Source organism: Lepidochelys kempii, chromosome 1, assembly GCF_965140265.1.
Source record: "Lepidochelys kempii isolate rLepKem1 chromosome 1, rLepKem1.hap2, whole genome shotgun sequence".
Taxonomy (NCBI): domain Eukaryota; kingdom Metazoa; phylum Chordata; order Testudines; family Cheloniidae; genus Lepidochelys; species Lepidochelys kempii.
This window is the reverse complement of record NC_133256.1, coordinates 134,956,488-134,972,688: the sequence shown is the minus strand read 5'-3', so window position 1 is coordinate 134,972,688 and position 16,201 is coordinate 134,956,488. Positions and strand designations below refer to the sequence as shown.

Below are 16,201 nucleotides of genomic sequence, written 5' to 3'. Positions count from 1 at the left end.
AAGGAAAATGCATAATAATCAGAGCAAGCTGTCTGGCACATTGAGGGAGATACTGTCAGGGCAGTAGGTGTTAAATGCCTTCTCATCCTTTGTGGACTTTTCTTGCTAAGATGGATTTTAAGAGAGCCGAGTCTGCCCACTTCTTATGGGGTGGACTGTTGCGCTTCTTGGTTGGTAAAAGCCCCAGTTCACCAAGGCTCTTCAGAACATGCCTAAATGTGGTCATGTGAGTAGCCCCATTGAAGTCAGTTTTTCAGTTGACGTACACATAGTTTGAGTGAGCAGATAATTTTGCTTTCAGTGTAGAATTACAAGGGAGGGAAGTGACCTTTTTTCAGTAGACATCGTAAATCTTAATTTACTAAGATGCCCTGGTAGATGAAAGACAGTATCAAGACTAGGAGACTCTGGTCTGGACTTTTGCTTCCTGGCATACAGGAGGTTTCTCCTTCTTTGAGTTAATTTTTATAGCAGCGTGGAGTGCCAAAGTTGTTGACCAATAACCAGTGAAGTTGGTGGGTGGTCAGCTACCATAATATAATATCAGAGGAAAATATGAAGAACATTCAGAAGAAAGTCTGAGGAAAAATCCCAAATCCCTTGCTACCGAAGTTCTGATCAACTGAGCCACTCTGGAAAGTGTGATGACCCCTCTCTCAAGAGGCCCCTTATGAAATGATGGACAAGCCAGGTTAGGCAGCTTGCCCTGATTGCCTAGAGGCATGGACTTTTGGGGGTTTTTTGTTTGTTTTTTTTTTTAACTTGCTGAGGCCAGCTTAATCCTGATCAGTGTAATTTATTTTATTCTGTGTGTCTGCAGTAACAGTTACTTGGATCACTGCTAGTTAACTAAAAGGTCAGTGCATAGTTTCTGTATGTTTCCTTTAAAAAAAGAAAAGAAAAGGTTAACATGACAGCTACAAAATGTTACCCAAAAACACCTGAAGAGAGTTTTTGCTGAAGCAAAGAGTAACCATTTCCCCATTGTTTATTATTTTATTTGCATTCATATAACAAACAGTAAAACTAGCTTCACTTCAGGGTCCCTGTCTGTAGCTGGAGTTGGGAAATATAGCTCAACAATTTAATATGCTATTGTGAGAATTACATTTTTAGAAAGTAATGCAGGAAAAATACTGTTTGGGATTAGATTCACAATTCACCTTTCAGTACTATTCAGTTTTCTGTGGTGTTCTGTGCAGGTATGAAACATTTATTTCGTAGCACATGTACTTAATCTTTGTTCACAACTATACTCGGAACATAGATGGTACTCTTTGACAATGGCAAAACAGATTTAAAAATAAAACACCTTTGGATTTGGGCATTCTGAATTTCTTTAAGAGGCTGATACAAGTTGTTTTTGTAATGGAGCAGATAATAAAGTACATTCGCACTCCCCTGGTTTAAGTAATCTCTCTGTTTACCAGTAGCACTGGTGTCTTTGTCTGTTATCAGCATTGTTGCCATCAGCGACAGATTGGAATTGTTTTAGGGGGAGGGGAAGGAGTGCACAATCAGCTGGTCTGAATCTAATCTTATTGATGTAGACTTGATCCTTACTAAAAGCAGCTGCCAGGGCCTGATCCTGCGCTAATTTCAAAGTAATGGCCAGCAGCCCATTGACGTTGTAATTCTGTCACGTGACTTAAGCGTACAGACTCTGGATATCCTTTCCAATAGTGTGTGTGTCTTACTGGGTGAATAGTACAGCATAATATGACCTGGTTCTGGTCACTTTAACATTGTAAAACGATGCTATGCCTCAGTGACTCTAGATGCTTTAGTCCATTATGTATGCAGTGTGAATCGGTCCATGTGTAGCAGAGAGATATGCTCATGGATTCTGATAGAGCTGTCTTTAATTTCTAGAACAGACTTTCACTCAAAGTAGTTACTGCCAATCAAGCTGGTTTCTATATGTAGTAATGCTTGTTTGAGTTCATGTTATAGTTGGGAGTATGAGATTATTTAAGAACTTGTGGCACCTTAGAGACTAACCAATTTATTTGAGCATGAGCTTTCGTGAGCTACATCCGATGAAGTGAGCTGTAGTACTAAGGTGCCACAAGTACTCCTTTTCTTTTTGCGAATACAGACTAACACGGCTGTTACTCTGAAACCTATTTAAGAACTGTTAACTGTGGAAGGTAATGGGGGAAACATAAACCAGCTGACTGGCAGTTTAGTTGCGGATCCTGGACAGTAGAAATGTAAAGTGTTGCTAGTGTGAACGTTTGATTGATAACAAACTAAACAATAAATCTTGAGTCATTTCTGATCTTGGATCCTTGGGCAGGTATGTGAGATCAGAACCGAGTCCTTATTTGTTAATGATATTTGTAAAAGAGAAATTCATTTCTTTAATCTCCTATTACTCTGCACTTCTACAAGTCCTTTACTCCAAGGATTTCAAAATAATTTGTAACCATTAATCCTTCCAAAATTACCTGTGAGGTAGGAGAACATTCTACTAATTTTATAGATCAATAGACTGAGGCACAGAGAGGATAAGTAACTTGCCTACATTATAACTCCTGTAAAGCAAATCTGGAAATGGAACCCAAGAGTTCTGATTTCAGTTCCTTGTTTCTAACTACTATATATTTAAATTTTTAAATTTACATTTACTCAATATCTTGGTAGTGATTTCATCTTATTTCTACAGTTGTCAGTTTCCTTCTCCTAAAGCTCTAGAAAAGCTAAGAAAGTGTCTGTTATAACAAAAGGAAATAAGCTGAATTGAATACATTTGATTTGGGAAATCTGTTTTGTGTCTGCTGTAACAGATTGCCTATTACAACCACATCCGTTCTGAGGAGTATACTCTTTGGACTCTTTCCTACTCGTTTCCCCAGTGAGATTTCAGACTACAGCAAGACTGACAATGAAACACGTCTGCTCCTATTTCTTATGTTGAAATCCACAGTGAAACTGTTTTTTCTTAAGAGTTGTGGTGTTCATAGATTTAAGGCAAGCTCATGGTAAAATGTTTGATATTTATTCCAGATATTAGTAGGGGTGGAGATGAGTTAGAACTATTCTGCATGAAGGTACCTGGGTTTATAATCCTTTGGACACTTTTTGTTAGTTCCATTTTGTGGTTGGCTGCCATGGCAGTGACTGAGCGCTTGTCTACATGGGGAATTATTCCAGAAAAAAGTTACTTTTATTCCAGAATAGTGTCCACACATGGGACTTATACCAGCAGATCTGTAGCAGAATAGTTACTCTGCTATAGCTATGCCAGTCAATTTCCCTGTGTAGACAAGTCCTAATCCTCCCCTTTGAGCAGTGATGTGATCTCCCTTGGAGATCATGTTTCAGTGGGAGGGGAGGGGGTTTCATTAAATTTTCAGTTGTAGTGCTAATATTGTCATTCTGCAAGCAAAAGTCCGTTTGAATTTAATGGCAATTTTAAGCATGGATGCAGCCTACCTAAGGTAATTCACAGCTGGAACTGGCTTGCTCACGCTGCATCGTATTTTCTCATTTAGTACGTATGTGCAGGACTTCTCGTTATTTAGTGCTCACCTGTGTCAAAGAAACCATATCCCATAAATAAGACTATGTTTCTGTTTAATCCCAATTTGTTTGAATTTGGGTTTACCCGAAAATTGGTTGCATCTCCCGGGCTCCCACTGACTGACATGCCATTCTGCAAAGCTCTGCATTGCTGCAGGAGCAGAGCTTGAGGCTTCAGCCTTGTGTGGAACTCCTAAGCTCCTTGGGATTTCTAAAGAGCTAAAGCTAAATACCTTGGAGATCCCAAGTACAGAACCCTCAGTTTTTAAAGTTTGTTTTGTGTTTTTATACAAAGGTATTTATTAATTGTACCTAAAGGTTTAGCTGGTGTTAGTGATTGATATTTTTTATGATAAAATAACCTGTTTCTGCCAGCTCAGAAAAGATCACATGGAAGTTTGCTGTAGTTTTATGGCTCCCTAGCAAAACCTGTGGAAGAATCAGCCTCTCAAACTGTGGAGTAGCATATGGGTAGAAGATTAGCACACCAGAGGACTGCTTCTCTTTAGAACTAGGAGCTAAAAACCTCAGTGTAAAAGGGGAATGTGACATGCTGCTCATGTCCAGTTTATATTTAGGAGTGGATCGGGAAGCTCAGAAATCAGACTATTATTTATCTTTGTAATAAACAGACAAATACACTGAACAGGAATCCTCCTCAGACATCACAAAAGAAAAACACCGAGGAAAGTGAAATGTTTTTATAAAGAATAATCTGCTATCTATAATGGAAACTGGAAGACAGTCAAGGAAGAGCCATTTGCCACTTCTTCTGAAGAGCAGGGCTGTGGACTGTTGCCAGAATATCGTTTGAATGGGCCATAACCCAGAAACATGGCAGAGTGCAAAATGTTTCCACCCAAAGAGTTATGGAGAAGTCTTTATGAGAATAGTTGTCATTTTGCATAGGCTCAGCAGACACAAGTCTTTCCATACAGATCTTTCTCCAAATAAAAATATATAAATCAGGGATTTGGAGCTGCGCTCTGACTCCGCTCCACACGCCAACTCAAATTAATTAACTAACTAAAAAAGTGCATACTGTAATTTTGAAAAAACATTATTTTTATTCAGACTTTTAAAACAATTTAAATGTCATCGGCAATGATACAAACTAGAATCATTCATAATTCATTCTGTAAAAAAATATTGCAGCAATCAAGTAGTCTTTCATAGCCTGCCGCAAATCATTTAAAATTAACTTTAAAGCTAAAAACAGTCGCTCTACAGTAGCTTGAGTTGTTGGCATGCTCGAAGCAATTCTACAGGCAGCCTGAATGCATTGTGGGTGGTGAATGGCCTCAAAAACAGACTTAACTTTTACCCTACCAACAGACTCCATCGCCTCACAATCTTTCCGAATGTTTCTCTCGAATAATGCTTCATTACAGTTATGAATCGCAGAAACTCGCCAGCATCTTTCTTGTTTATCCAGTTCCTTTTCGAAGGCGTCATCTTCTGAAGAATTGGTGCTTGAATTATCTCCATTTCCTTGTGGTGGTTGAAGACGTCTCGGGGATGGATGCTCAAACAAATTCAGAGTGGAGACAGAAGTTTGAGAACAGCCTGTTATTTCTGAAGGATGTAACTTTCTGAAACTGCAAATTCGATTGTTGATGACTCCTTTTGTTGTGTTTCATTTTCTTCAACCTCTTTTGCTGAGTTCAAATGTAGCAATAGATTTTGTTTTTCGAGTCGTCGAGCAATATCAAGGAGCCCTTCCTTTGCCTTTGGTATGTCTCTTGAGGTAAGAAGAATCAATACCGGGGGTCAACATAAACTCCAGCAAGGAAATTAATATTGTCAAAAAGCTTCTCTTTGCATTTCTGCATGGAGGATAGAATTCTTTCTACAATTTGTCCACTGTTTTCTTGCAAGAATTTTGACAGTTTTCACCATTCCTTCATTAAAACTTCTGGGGTTACATCAACAGCTTGAAGATTCACAGTTGTTTGGTTTGGCTTTGCCAAGAGGTCTCACAGGTTCTTTTCATCCCATTCAGCTTTTGTTATCTTGAGTTCTCTTGTTCCAGCAGCAGCCACTTGTTCACAGTAAGATTGAAAAACAAGAAGCTGATCAGTCATTGCAAATGTTGAACCCCAGCGAGTCACAGTATCCAATGATTGAGTTACCCCATGTAGATCAAGCAGAACACTTTGAATACTTGGGGTTCGTAGTTTGACAACGACTTGTTGAATTTTTGCCAGAAATTTCTTTGCATGTTCTTTGTTCAGTCCATCCCAGATTACCAACTGAAGAGTGTGAATACCACACCTCATCAGTTGGACTTTTGAGTCATTTTCATGAAGCCATGTTGGAAGTATGAGGCTAGGGTCATTAATCCATTGCGCAGCAGCATCCATGTTGAGTTTGATTTCATCCATTCCTTTAGTTCCTTCATCAGGCAAAATAGCTTCAGTTCTGTCCACATCCCTGTTCTTAGAGGTAGAAATGGTTTCATTATCCTCGCTAAAATTTTTGACGGCACACATCATGTTTGCTGCATTGTCAACGCAGATGCTCAGCACTTGCATTTCACTAATCCCAAATTTTTCTAAAATAGCTTTTACTTGACTTTTCACGTACGAAGAATTGTGACGGTGTCGATTATGTCCAAGGTTTTTACCACAGCTTTGTCTTTTCCTTCTTCGTAGTACTGAGCATTGATTGCAAGGAAATTTCTGTTTCCATGGGTTACCGCATCCATTTTCAGGTAGCACATTTTTGCTCCAAAGCTTTCTTGAACTCTTCGCTACTACACTCAGCTGTGCTGACAACTAAATGACAAACCGCATCGTGCCCTGTCGAAACACCAAGCTGCCAACCCATTTCACCTGCAATTTTTTGGAATACTTTGTTCTTCAGCCTGAAGGTAGTGAGCAGCATTGAACTCAAGCAAACCATTTCCATCAGCCCTTCACAGAAAGTACTGGCATCTATGGTGACTGTAACCTTTGAGGACTTCAAATACGAGTCAAGTTTTGTTTGCTCAATTTTGGGTTTCTTTTCTCCAGGAGTTTTCAAAGAGCCAGATGAACGTCGTTTAGCCGTGTCAGCTTTCTGTTTTGCCTCAGCTTTCTGGTCCTTTTTTGTAACCAGAGCCGCATAGTTTTCAGGATGGTTACGTTTTACATGCCGCCAAAGGTTGAAACTCTTCACAGCATTTACTTCACTTGTCTTGAAGCTGTATGGTTTGAGCTCACCATTCACTTCCTTTTCCACCTTGCACGTTGCCGATTTCTTCTTTGTTTTCCCCAAAAGCCCAAATTTGGGCTTTTCAAAAGAAATTCTTTTCCATAAATTGGCTATCGATCATGCGGGGCAGATTTGATTTTTTTGTTGAAGCCATGGCCAAATCTTCTTGTGCTGCTACCCATCCAAATGTGTCTTGTTATGATCTTCAAAAAGCAATGAACAAAAGCATTACATTTTTTTATAATGTACCTGCTTATGATATCTTAACCACTTAAGGTACTTCAAATTTATTTTGGATTTTCTGGACAAAAATGATCGTATTTTCTTTTTACACAAAATTATTATTAAAGTATATTTTAATATTTTAACATGTTTCTTTCAGTTTTAATGAAGTAAGAAGTATTTTTAATATCCATAATACACATTTTTATTTATAAATTGCAAGTTAGTTTTTCTTATAAAATTTTGCGGTAAAAATATTTGAAATATTTTCCAAGTTTTTAATTAATATCTCAAAAATGCTTTAATATAGATATATCAATGAAATTTGCTATGTGCCGTAGCGTTAGTATGTGCTATCGCTGTTCTACAACATTAATTGTTGGGAAGTAACGAGGCTACGCGTTACAAGGTTGAAAATAAACTTTAATGGGAAAGCGGATTCAAATTGCAAGCTCTTTTAGTAAAGAGCAAATTTTCGGAAATATGTTTTTGCTTCATCAGCCTGAATAGATTATACAAGCTAGAACCTGTTATTTGCTCTATCTTGTATAATGTTTCCAGCCTGATGAAGGAAAAACATATTTCCAAAAATTTGTTCTTTTTACGAAAAGGATTGTGCTTGCAATTTGAATCCACTTTCCCGTTAAAGTTTATTTCCAACGTTCTATCATACAACATCATTCAAATAAAATTATTTAAACTACAGGCATCATGAACTGCGGGGGACTGGGCTAATTTTATTTAATATTTTTTAAATCTTCGACTCTTTAACAGATACGACCCTGGAATATGATTTAATGCTAAAACATGCATTAAAATGGTACTCTTAATTTATTTTGTATAATCGTTTCTGAGAAAATTTGTTTAAAAATGTTAATATGCTTAGATTCTTAGAATGATACAAACAATTTTACTTATTACTTATTTTTCAACTTTGGAACCATAAATTTTAAACTTAATAATAAATAATAACCAAAAATTATTAACTTATTATGGAACATAATATTACCACTCGTAGCCAGGGGCAGTCGAAGACAAGCCTTTCTTGAAATAAAAACCACCAACCGCCAGTTCGGGACACCTGTGGTTTAAATAATTTTGGATAATGTAATACGCTAAGACACAGACATAATTTCTTTACTTTATATTAAAGCGTTTTTGAGATATTGATCAGAAATTAACTTTTCATCACCTCCTTGAAGGGACTATAGCTCCCTTAGAAAGAATTTTAGGACACGTGTTCACAGAAACGTTTTTTCTTAAAATGACCAAACAGTCACCCCCAAAGTTGTGTTGGACATTTTCCAATCACTCTGGATATATCACATAAATCATTCCTAATTTATGCAAAAATGTTTACTATATATTTATATGCCTGCTGCATGCGTAAATTTTTTCGGTAAATTTAAAATTACAAACAACACTACTAAAAGACCGTTGGACAGATGACAGATAAAATAAGTCCACCAGAGTGATACGGGAGCATGTACAATGAACAAATGTACCGGTAACGGGAGCCCGTGTGAGAAATAAGCTTAAATGGTTAATATCTCTTGTGATATCTTAATATATCAATAAAAAACACATTTTTTTTTGCAATATACTTGTTTGTGAGAACTTTAAATGTTGCGTCTTGCATCACGCTTTTCCGTAATTGCAGCACTCATCACGTCTCATTGGTCAACCCTTACAAAAGAAGTATCAACACATACTTATCTAACTAATCTACACGAGTAAGTACTCGCCTAACCTTGGCACAAGGGTGGAAGCAGTCTGCAATGTTGCCGGATGTCTGATAATTATCTGATTCTTTAATAAAACATATCTCCAAAAAACTTTGGCCAAAATCAAGATTTAATGTACAGATACAAAATTACAAAGTGAGAATAACTGTGACTTATTACGTAAAGTGGTAAAATAGATGTTAATATCAGTTGTTATACAGTCTGAAACTTTTTGGCACCTTTAGGACTTTCTTGCTAAATATAATTCATTTTGGATTGAAAATGGAAAAAAAAAACTGGAGCACTCAAGTTTTTCTGTGCTCCAGCTCTGTTCCAGCTCCAGCAAAAACCTACAGCTCTACTGCTCTGCGCTCCAGCTCCAGGCTCCACCCCAAAGCCCTGGTTAAATAAATAAAATATAAATTAAAAGTGTAAACTTCTGTGGTTACTCTTTAAGCTTCTTAGAAGATATTAGAAATAATGAAGGGCAAAATGGATCAAAATTACAGAAGTAGATGTTCTTTTAAATTGAGGATAGTCATCTGGGCTACTAAGGGCCTTTGGGAAAAATTTCTTAAATCTTGAGGAGGACTCAGGCCCCCATCCTTCAAATGCGCGCACATGGAGGGTTGTTGTGTCCACATGGAGCCCCAGTTGCAGGCCTGGCGGGAGGGGCAGGGGGGCTTAATCCTTATTGAACTAACAGCAGCTTATTCTGATCCTGCCAGTGACAGTCAGTAGAATTGCAGTTATCTTTATTTGTGCAGATTTTGTCTCATCTAATACATTACCAAATTAAAGATGATTATTTATAGCAGGCAGTGTAGGCAAAAAGGGATTGCTTTGGTGCCTGATTACCAGGGTGACTTATCATTATAGGAGTTTTTCATTATTATTTTTGCACTCTGTGCTCCTAATCAAAATCAAGCTTTAGTGGGATATTAATAAAGGCTTGAAAACCTTGGTAGTGTCCCAGTACACATGAAAGTTAGTTAAATAAGTGTATTTGGGACCCTGGAAGTTGGAAAGGAATCTCCTCTTTACTGTATCTGAAAAATGGTCTGACAGGTTTTTGTTTTGTTTTTTTTCCAAATGGGGATCATCTCACATCAGAAATGTATTCAGTAGTGATATATTGATTCTAGAGATGGGTTTTAAGACAAAAGTAACTTTAGGGGTGGGGGAGGGAGAATTCCAGGAAACGGCAATTATAAAAATGTCAGCCGTGTTTATTCTTCATAGTATAACCAGATGACACCACAGGTGGTTTCCTGGCTTATAACATTTGCAAAATATTGTTCCACAATTGTAATAGAAAGTAAAATCTTGTCAGTAATTGAATGCTTTAAAGGGAAGCTTTGATATATTTATTTTAGTCTATGGGGAGTGGAAAGAGGGTCCACTCAGAATTGTGTAAATTGTTTTTTCAGAGGTATTCCTTGCTCCAGTTCCTTTGGCCATGAGGCTCAGATCTGAGAGTGCGAGAGGACTGTAGTACTCTTGGTTGAGAATAACTTTCCTAGTGAGCCCTACTAGCTTATGTATAGATTAACTTTGGTGTTTGCTTCAGAGGAGTGCTGGATTCCTTGCTTTGACCTATATACATTATAACAGTATGCAGTTTATAACATTTTCTTAAATTCAGTACATTGGTAGTTATTTATTTTCAAATCTTTTGATCCAAGGATAATTGCACATTTCTTGCAGGTTCTTTGTATTTTTGTGCCTGTGAAAAGAGCCAGATTGAGACCAAAGTCTGCCATTTTTCCACAGAGCAAGTGCAGTATGAGCAATGCAGTCAAACTTCCCCACTGTGCTGGAGAGACTACTGCTATAGATGCTTCAGTTTATATATCCATTCCTTCCTTGGCCTTTTTCCCAAGATTTCCAACAACTGTAGTAATTAGTGCTCATTATGATAGTAGCTTTTGTGACCACAAATAACTGGTTTCAGACCGCAAACGTACTTCACATAGGCCCCAAAACACCTCTGCTAGAAATGCCTTTTAGCACTAGTGTCTTGGGCTGAAGTTGAACAAGTGTCGTAGAAGTGAAAAGCTGTGTGTCCCTTTGCATGTCCTCTGAGTCCGACCTCTTTCTGCAGAGTATTAAACAGGATTGGCTCTGGGCTTTAAATATCTGAGACTATATGATGTAGTGATTTGGGGAGTCTCTTCACCAGAGCTATGGGATAATAAATGGGTTGGTAAACCTGGATTCAAAAATCAAGGGATATACATTTATAAATACAAAATAAAACATATACTGTAGCAGTGCATTGATTTATTTTGGGATTAGGATCAAAGGATATTCCTTAGAGCAGGGGTCGGCAACCTTTGGCACACGGCCCATCAGGGTAATCTGCTTGTGGGCTGCAAGACATTTTGTTTATGTTGACCATCCACAGGCACGGTCCCCTGCAGCTCCCAGTGGCCATGGTTCGCCGTTCCCGGCCAATGGCAGCTGTGGGAAGTGGTGGGCTGCAGGGACGTGCTGTCTGCTGCTTTCCGCAGCTCCCATTGGCCGGGAGCAGCAAACCACTGCCACTGGGACGGTCAATGTAAACAAATTGTCTTGCGGCCCGCCAGCAGATTACCCTGATGGGCCGCATGCCAAAGGTTGCTGACCCCTGTCTTATAAGTTTCTAACTGTATGTGGACCCTAATCTATGTGTTTCCTCAGGAGTATTGACAGAAGAATGTTCTTCCTTTGGAGACATGCCTTTTAAAACAAAATAATAGAAGAACGGGTGTGCTCATAGTCCCCCAAACTCTCCCTCTACTTCTGCCACAGAAATATGGACAAATACAGTAACCTTTAAAATGGCAAGACAAAGCTTTCTGTCTCTCCAGCAAAGAAACAGACGCCAGAGTTGAAGTTTCATATTATACTGTTTAAAATATCTATTTTCTGTGAACGAGGTCTGAGGAATGATTTGTTTAGTGAGGCTGACAGGCTGTCAGTTGGCTGTTCTACACACTACTTTCCAGCGTAAAAATAAACTGCAGATGTTCCAAGACAGATGTATCAAGATACTTAACTTTGGTTTTGGGTTTCCAGGTGTTCTGGGATTCACTAGGGATTAATCTCAGTGTTAGTGCTGAAAAAAAATGCATTCTCCATAACTCCACAGACTGAGTTTTGTGTGTGTTTAATACATTTTGACCTGTAACAACATTTTATTGTTTAAATACGAGAACGAAAACACATTGCTTGTCTTTTCTTCCCATAATAAGTAAACCAAAATAAGTTATTCATAATAGGTCCCCTGTTGTGGAAGATGTTGAGTACTCTTCTCTCGTCATAGGTGTTGGAACTAGTGGTGCTGGGGGTGCTGTCACACCCCCTGGCTTTTGAAGCAGTTTCCATCAAATACAGGGTTTACAGTTTGGTTCAATGGCTCTCAGGACTCCCACTATAATAATTGTTCCAGCACCCCCGTCTCCTGTTGTTTGCAATGGTTGTTGGAAATATTCGGCACCTAGCAGAGTGTATCGTCTAGGAGTTGTCCCACAATGTTGGACCTGTTGTTTTAACAACATAATTAATCTTCTTGCTGGAGTGATGGTTTTTCAATTAGCTTATAGTTGACTGCATGGAGCTGAGGTGGGGATGAGGAATCATCCAGATATTACTTCCAGATGAGTTTTAATTTATTTCCAAGGGCAAATAGAACTGTTTTACCTGTCTGAATTACTGTAACTTCAATTTAATAAAAAGAAAAGGAGGACTTGTGGCACCTTAGAGACTAACAAATTTGTTTGAGCATAAGCTTTCGTGAGCTACAGCTCACTTCATCACGAAAGTTTATGCTCAAACAAATTGGTTAGTCTCTAAGGTGCCAGAAGTACTCCTTTTCTTTTTGTGAATACAGACTAACACGGCTGCTACTCTGAAACCTGTTCAATTTAATATGCTGCTGGGTTTTTAAAACAGAAAATAATGAGAATATTGTCTGTGTGTGCTTTGAAAAACTCAAGTAAGGGATGAACTTGGTGCAAGAGTGTAAACATGGCACTGACAGCTGTATTTCCCGCAATATGCTTGATGGCTGGCACTTGCATGACATATTGGCTTGTTCCTTCTTTGCGTGTAGAATATGTAACTGGATACAATTGGCTATGGTTCAACTAAAGTTACACTGTTTTGTGTGTCATCTCATCACAGCTGCAAAGTAATTACTTCCAGCATTGGGTCTTCCACCTTGACAGGATGCTAAATGTGTAAGGAAGAGATGAGGCGAAGCTGATTCAATTTTGGCTTTTATAAATGCAAGATTCTCAACAACTTCAAGATTCAAGTCAGACCACTTTGTTCTCTTTTTAATTTTTAGTTATGTGATTCAGTGGTGTTCTTACATCATGCAGCATGATATGTAATGTGAAATTTGCTTTGTGAATGTAACAATAAGCCTGAGTGACTGTGTTCTTCAGGTCTAACCATGGGCCCAGCATGCATTTGAATCTGTATTCACTTACAAAATAACAAACTGGTGAGATTTCAGCAGAGCTAAAGCATGACTGGGTGGTATCCTAATAAAATACTAAGTCTTCTGAGGTCTTTTTTCCCTAGGAAAGCAGCAGGAGCTTGAAGCCGAGCACCAGGACATGTATGTCGAAGCTGATCATGACCTGCACCTAACAACACGACGTTCGGTACAACCCCCTGCAGAAAGACCCGGGGAGAGACGTATGGCTGAAATGAAGAAACTCTACGGTGTGGGTGCTGCCAAAATCCAAGCCATGGAGACTGCCATGCAACTTGCCTTTGATAGGAACTGTGATAAAAAGCAGCCCAAGTACTGGCCTGTTATCCCTCTGAAACTGTGAGGGATATCTTCTGTACTAGCAGTCCTGCGCTGCAGCTGTGGGTGCCCAGTCGGGCTACACAGCTCAATGAATGAATCCGGGGTCATCACTTATTCTCCTTCCCACCCTGCCAAGCACACTCCCCCCTCTTCTTTTTAATCTGTCTACCAGAGTTTTCAGAACCTATAGCATCTCCACAGAGAAGTGCTAAATTCTTGATTTGTAGTGTAGGGGTAGTGAAATTTTACTACTTTTTAAAATATATATTTTCACTAATTTAATGTTGATCTGCCTTGACCGTGCTTGCAGGAAATGAAATAGCGTTTGTTTGCACTTAGTGAGCTGGGAAGACTGTTCAGCAACACTAAAATCTCTACAAATGGTCCACTTATTTATTATTTTAGTAGCCTTGAGATCAACTTTAACACAGTACAGCTTGAAGTGTTGTGAACTCTGAACTCTCATCCTTGATTTGGGGATCCTGCAGTCAATTAGCCAGGGTACAAAATACTAAATTACTGTAGCACAGCCATTTGAATGCTTTTTGAAAGCTTTATAATAAGGCAGGAATTTTTTTATTCCAGTCTCAAACTTGGCAGGCAGAATTATATGAAAACATGAAAAAAGAAATTTTGGCCATTTTTATTATACAACTGTTTGGTTTAATTTTTCTTTTCTTTATGTATCAATCAATTAGACATTTTTGCTACCATGCCAGTGGAGAGGCTTAGGTTCCCGTTCTGTCACCCTTCACTCATATTGGGTAGCACCTTCCTCAACTAATAATTCCACTGATTTGTGAACGTACTGAGTAAGCAATACTCACTATGAATAAAGGAGGCAGAATTGAGCCCTTAATGTTGAAAAGTGAGTACTCTGGATATGTAATAGTGAAAATCCTTCTGAAAGGCAGCTATGTGTCACTATTGTATACTTAATTTGCACCAAAATAAGTCTGCGCCCAGTCAAAGTAATATGGACTTCAAACATTTTTCTGTAGAAAGAGTTGTATAAAGAATATGATGATTAAATGGCCTCTCTGTGTAATATGCAATATATTCATGCTACATCGTAAGTGGTTGCAAAGAAACATATTAGTATCTTAACTGTCATAAACACGGGTGACCCGTTTTTGGGTTGGAGAAGGCTGAGGCTGAAGTTCCAACAGTTTAATTTGCTCTAGCTACGTCCTGTACTTGCCTATATGGTCTAGCTGTTGTAGCATGTGTGGCATATAATAAACCACATTAATCTCTCTGCCCTTTGCTGTATCGAGGTAGACTAAAACAAATTTCAGATTTAACTTTGAATGTCCTTGTTTTTATCACTTGGTGTTACAGCTTCTTCAAAAGTACTTCTTTTTTTTTTTTCTTTTTTTTTCATTCTGAACCCACTTCATTTTAGCATAACGTGAAGCGGTAAGATTGAACTCCTTGCAATTAAAAGCTTCCAGACTCCCAAGACTCATTACTGATCTAATTGAACTAACAAGCTCGTACACAGGGGAAAAAAATAAGTCAGGGTTGTGAAATGTAATCCTGCATTCGGTGTACTGAAATTTTGTCATGGCATGTTAGCGATCGACTATGAAATGTCAGGAATTAGTGTTTTTGTTAGGATCGCTCTTGGTTGACAGAATAAACTTTTATCTTCTCATAAAAACTCTGTGATAAAAATTATTTGTTTTTACACCCTGCCCCAGCTGTCTAACACTTTATTCAATGCCCAGGTATGGTAAACCTTCTCTTGCTCTCTCTGTTTGCCAGGGAAGGCTGCACTTTGCCAGGTGCAGCTTTAACTTAGTTAAGTTGTGAAAAGCACATATGGTGCAGATGAGGGCTTCACAGGAACCCTTGGCCCGCTCACTGCCTATCTGGTAAGGTGCAAAGTGGGTGAAGAGGGCTGCTGTGCTTTTTGAGGGAAGGGCATCTTCCCTTCCAGATCCATGTACAGATCTCTCTCTTCCCATGTGAATGGGGGACTCAGCTAGCTGCCCCTGCAACATCAGCGGCTATTTTGCTAGCTCAGGGATCCAAGTGGGGTTGGGGTGGAAGGTATACCCCCTCATACTTCTCTGCTCCTGAAGAGCTTGCCAGGGAATACACTCTTGGGATGTATATGTTTTTGTGGAGCCCCCTCCATGAAGGGGATCTTCTGTAAAGGAGGAGTAGGCCCAGGTGAAATAGATCTGAAATGCCTGGGAGTGAGAGGACAGGCTGCCAGGGGACAGTTAAAATGGAATTACAGTGGATCTGTGGAATTTAAATGCAGGTTTCATGACCTGTTCCAAGGGGGGCCAACCCTACATTCTTCTCTGTTTCCCCTTCCTCTCCAGATGAAATAATGTGGGGAAATCTCTGGGAGGAGACTTCCTCCCCCTTAATTTCTCTCTCAGGTTTTTATGGGAGAGGTTGATCTGACTCCTCATGAGTTTTGCAGGAGGGAGCCCCACACCTGATGCAACGCAGGAGTGATGCATCTCGGATTTGGAGGAGAGTTGTTCTCATCTGCAGGTGTGCACGAAAGAAGCTCCCTCCTACAGATCTCCCAGCTTTCATGGGACAGGCTGTTGCATCATGTTTAGCCAACTAACTCCACACACAGGCAATTCAGTGGAGTTTTGAAGCCTTTTATTACAGTAATTCTTGTTGTTCCATCTTTTTTGTTTTGTAAAAGAATCTGGGACGTTCCAAAAGCCAGATTTTGGAAGCTTCACAGTTAAGGACT

At 39.0% G+C, this 16,201-nt stretch overlaps 1 protein-coding gene across 1 annotated transcript in view; it reads left to right on the top strand.

Moving 5' to 3' along the window:
• GEMIN8 (gem nuclear organelle associated protein 8) overlaps positions 1 to 15,136 on the top strand; it is a 35,487-nt gene extending 20,351 nt beyond the window's left edge. The window contains exon 4 of the mRNA XM_073355337.1: positions 13,239 to 15,136. Within this exon, the coding sequence (XP_073211438.1) occupies positions 13,239 to 13,495 (257 nt within the window). The 3' untranslated portion in view covers positions 13,496 to 15,136. The remainder of the gene's footprint in view (positions 1 to 13,238) is intronic.
• The last annotated feature ends 1,065 nt before the right edge of the window (positions 15,137 to 16,201 follow it).